A 1,309-nucleotide genomic window follows, 5' to 3' on the forward strand; every position below is an offset into this window, starting at 1 on the left:
ATCATACTGAAGTGGGCGTCGTCCGGCACCAGCAGGGGGCGCCCTGGGGTCCTGTGGGCAGGGGGGCCGGGGTTAGCACCAGGGGAGCCGTCCCGGGAGCTCTCGGAGTCCGACTCCCCCTCAGGATAGTCCGAGACCCTCTCCTCCTCCTCGCTGGACACGGGGCTCTGGGGCATTGTCGATGGCACAGGGAGGATGCAGCATCACAGGCCAGCTGTGGGGGCAGAGAGGGGAGAGACAGGGTCAGCCAGAAGGCTTCAGGATTGGGAAGGTGGAGACTGCGGCCAGTGGGCAGGGGTAAGAAGGGGTTAACTCAGGACAGGTGGGGGCACAGCTGGGGAGGTTAGCATGGAGGGGCCACAGGAGCTGGGGGCGAGCAGGTGGGATAGGTAGAAGAGGGCACTGAAGCTCTCCACTCTCCACCTGTACAGGCAATGCCTCAGTTCCCCACCATCACACAAAGGATCACATGCATGTGCAAGCACATGGGTCCACACATGTGCATTCTCTGCCACAAGCCCAGGCCGTGCCCATCTCCTTCCCCGGTCACCCTCCTGGCCCCACCAAGGCCCCACCCCCTGGCCCTTCTCCTCCTCTCCATGCCCCCCAAGTGCTGGTGGGTGACATTGGGAGAGACCTTGCCCCAGTTCCACGCAGCGCCTGGGGCCGGCCAATCTGGGTCTGAGTAGAACAGTGCGTCCCAGAATCCTGCCTGCCACCCTGGGACAACTGCCCCACTTTCCACTCTGCCGACACCGACTAAAATTAGCCCAGGAAGGGCAAAAGGAGTGCAGAGCTCCACCATCCTGACTGGGGTGGAGAGTCTAGGGCCCACCCAGAGCTGAGCTGCAGCCACCTCTGGGGTAGGGCATGTTGGGAGCTCATTACACCAGAGCCCCTCACCCACTGCTAAGATGCAGCCTCTTCTGTCATGGGGCACATTGCTGAGCTAGTTAAATCTTGGTGCCAGGCAAGGGGCCTTGGTATAATTCTGATGACAGCAAGGGACTCATGTCCCTGCTTCAGGGGCACCACTTGCCGCCAACGGGACTGGCACAACCTAAGGCAGATGTGACTGCTCCAGTGGCCTCACCCCACAAGCCAGGGACATTGGGGCAGAGGAAACAGCTATATCACCCTGTTCAGAAGCAGTGCTATCATGGGGCTGGGGGAATCCTATGTGGGGTGGTGGGGTTAGTAGAGATGGACAGACAAACCCAGACTAAGGTGTCACTCCAAAAGACTCATAACAAGGCCTGAATCTTTACATCCTCTCATATATATACACACACATACACACTCCCCTCTA

General features: G+C 59.7%; 1 protein-coding gene across 1 annotated transcript in view; it reads right to left on the minus strand.

The window, feature by feature from the left end:
• SHANK1 (SH3 and multiple ankyrin repeat domains 1) overlaps positions 1-193 on the minus strand; it is a 33,272-nt gene extending 33,079 nt beyond the window's left edge. Inside the window, 1 exon segment of the mRNA XM_025195592.1 lies at positions 1-193. This exon segment is cut by the window's left edge and continues 64 nt beyond it. Within this exon segment, the coding sequence (XP_025051377.1) occupies positions 1-176 (176 nt within the window). The 5' untranslated portion in view covers positions 177-193.
• Between the last annotated feature and the right edge of the window lie 1,116 nt (positions 194-1,309).

Source organism: Alligator sinensis, unplaced genomic scaffold (genome assembly GCF_000455745.1).
Source record: "Alligator sinensis unplaced genomic scaffold, ASM45574v1 scaffold647_2, whole genome shotgun sequence".
Classification (NCBI taxonomy): domain Eukaryota; kingdom Metazoa; phylum Chordata; order Crocodylia; family Alligatoridae; genus Alligator; species Alligator sinensis.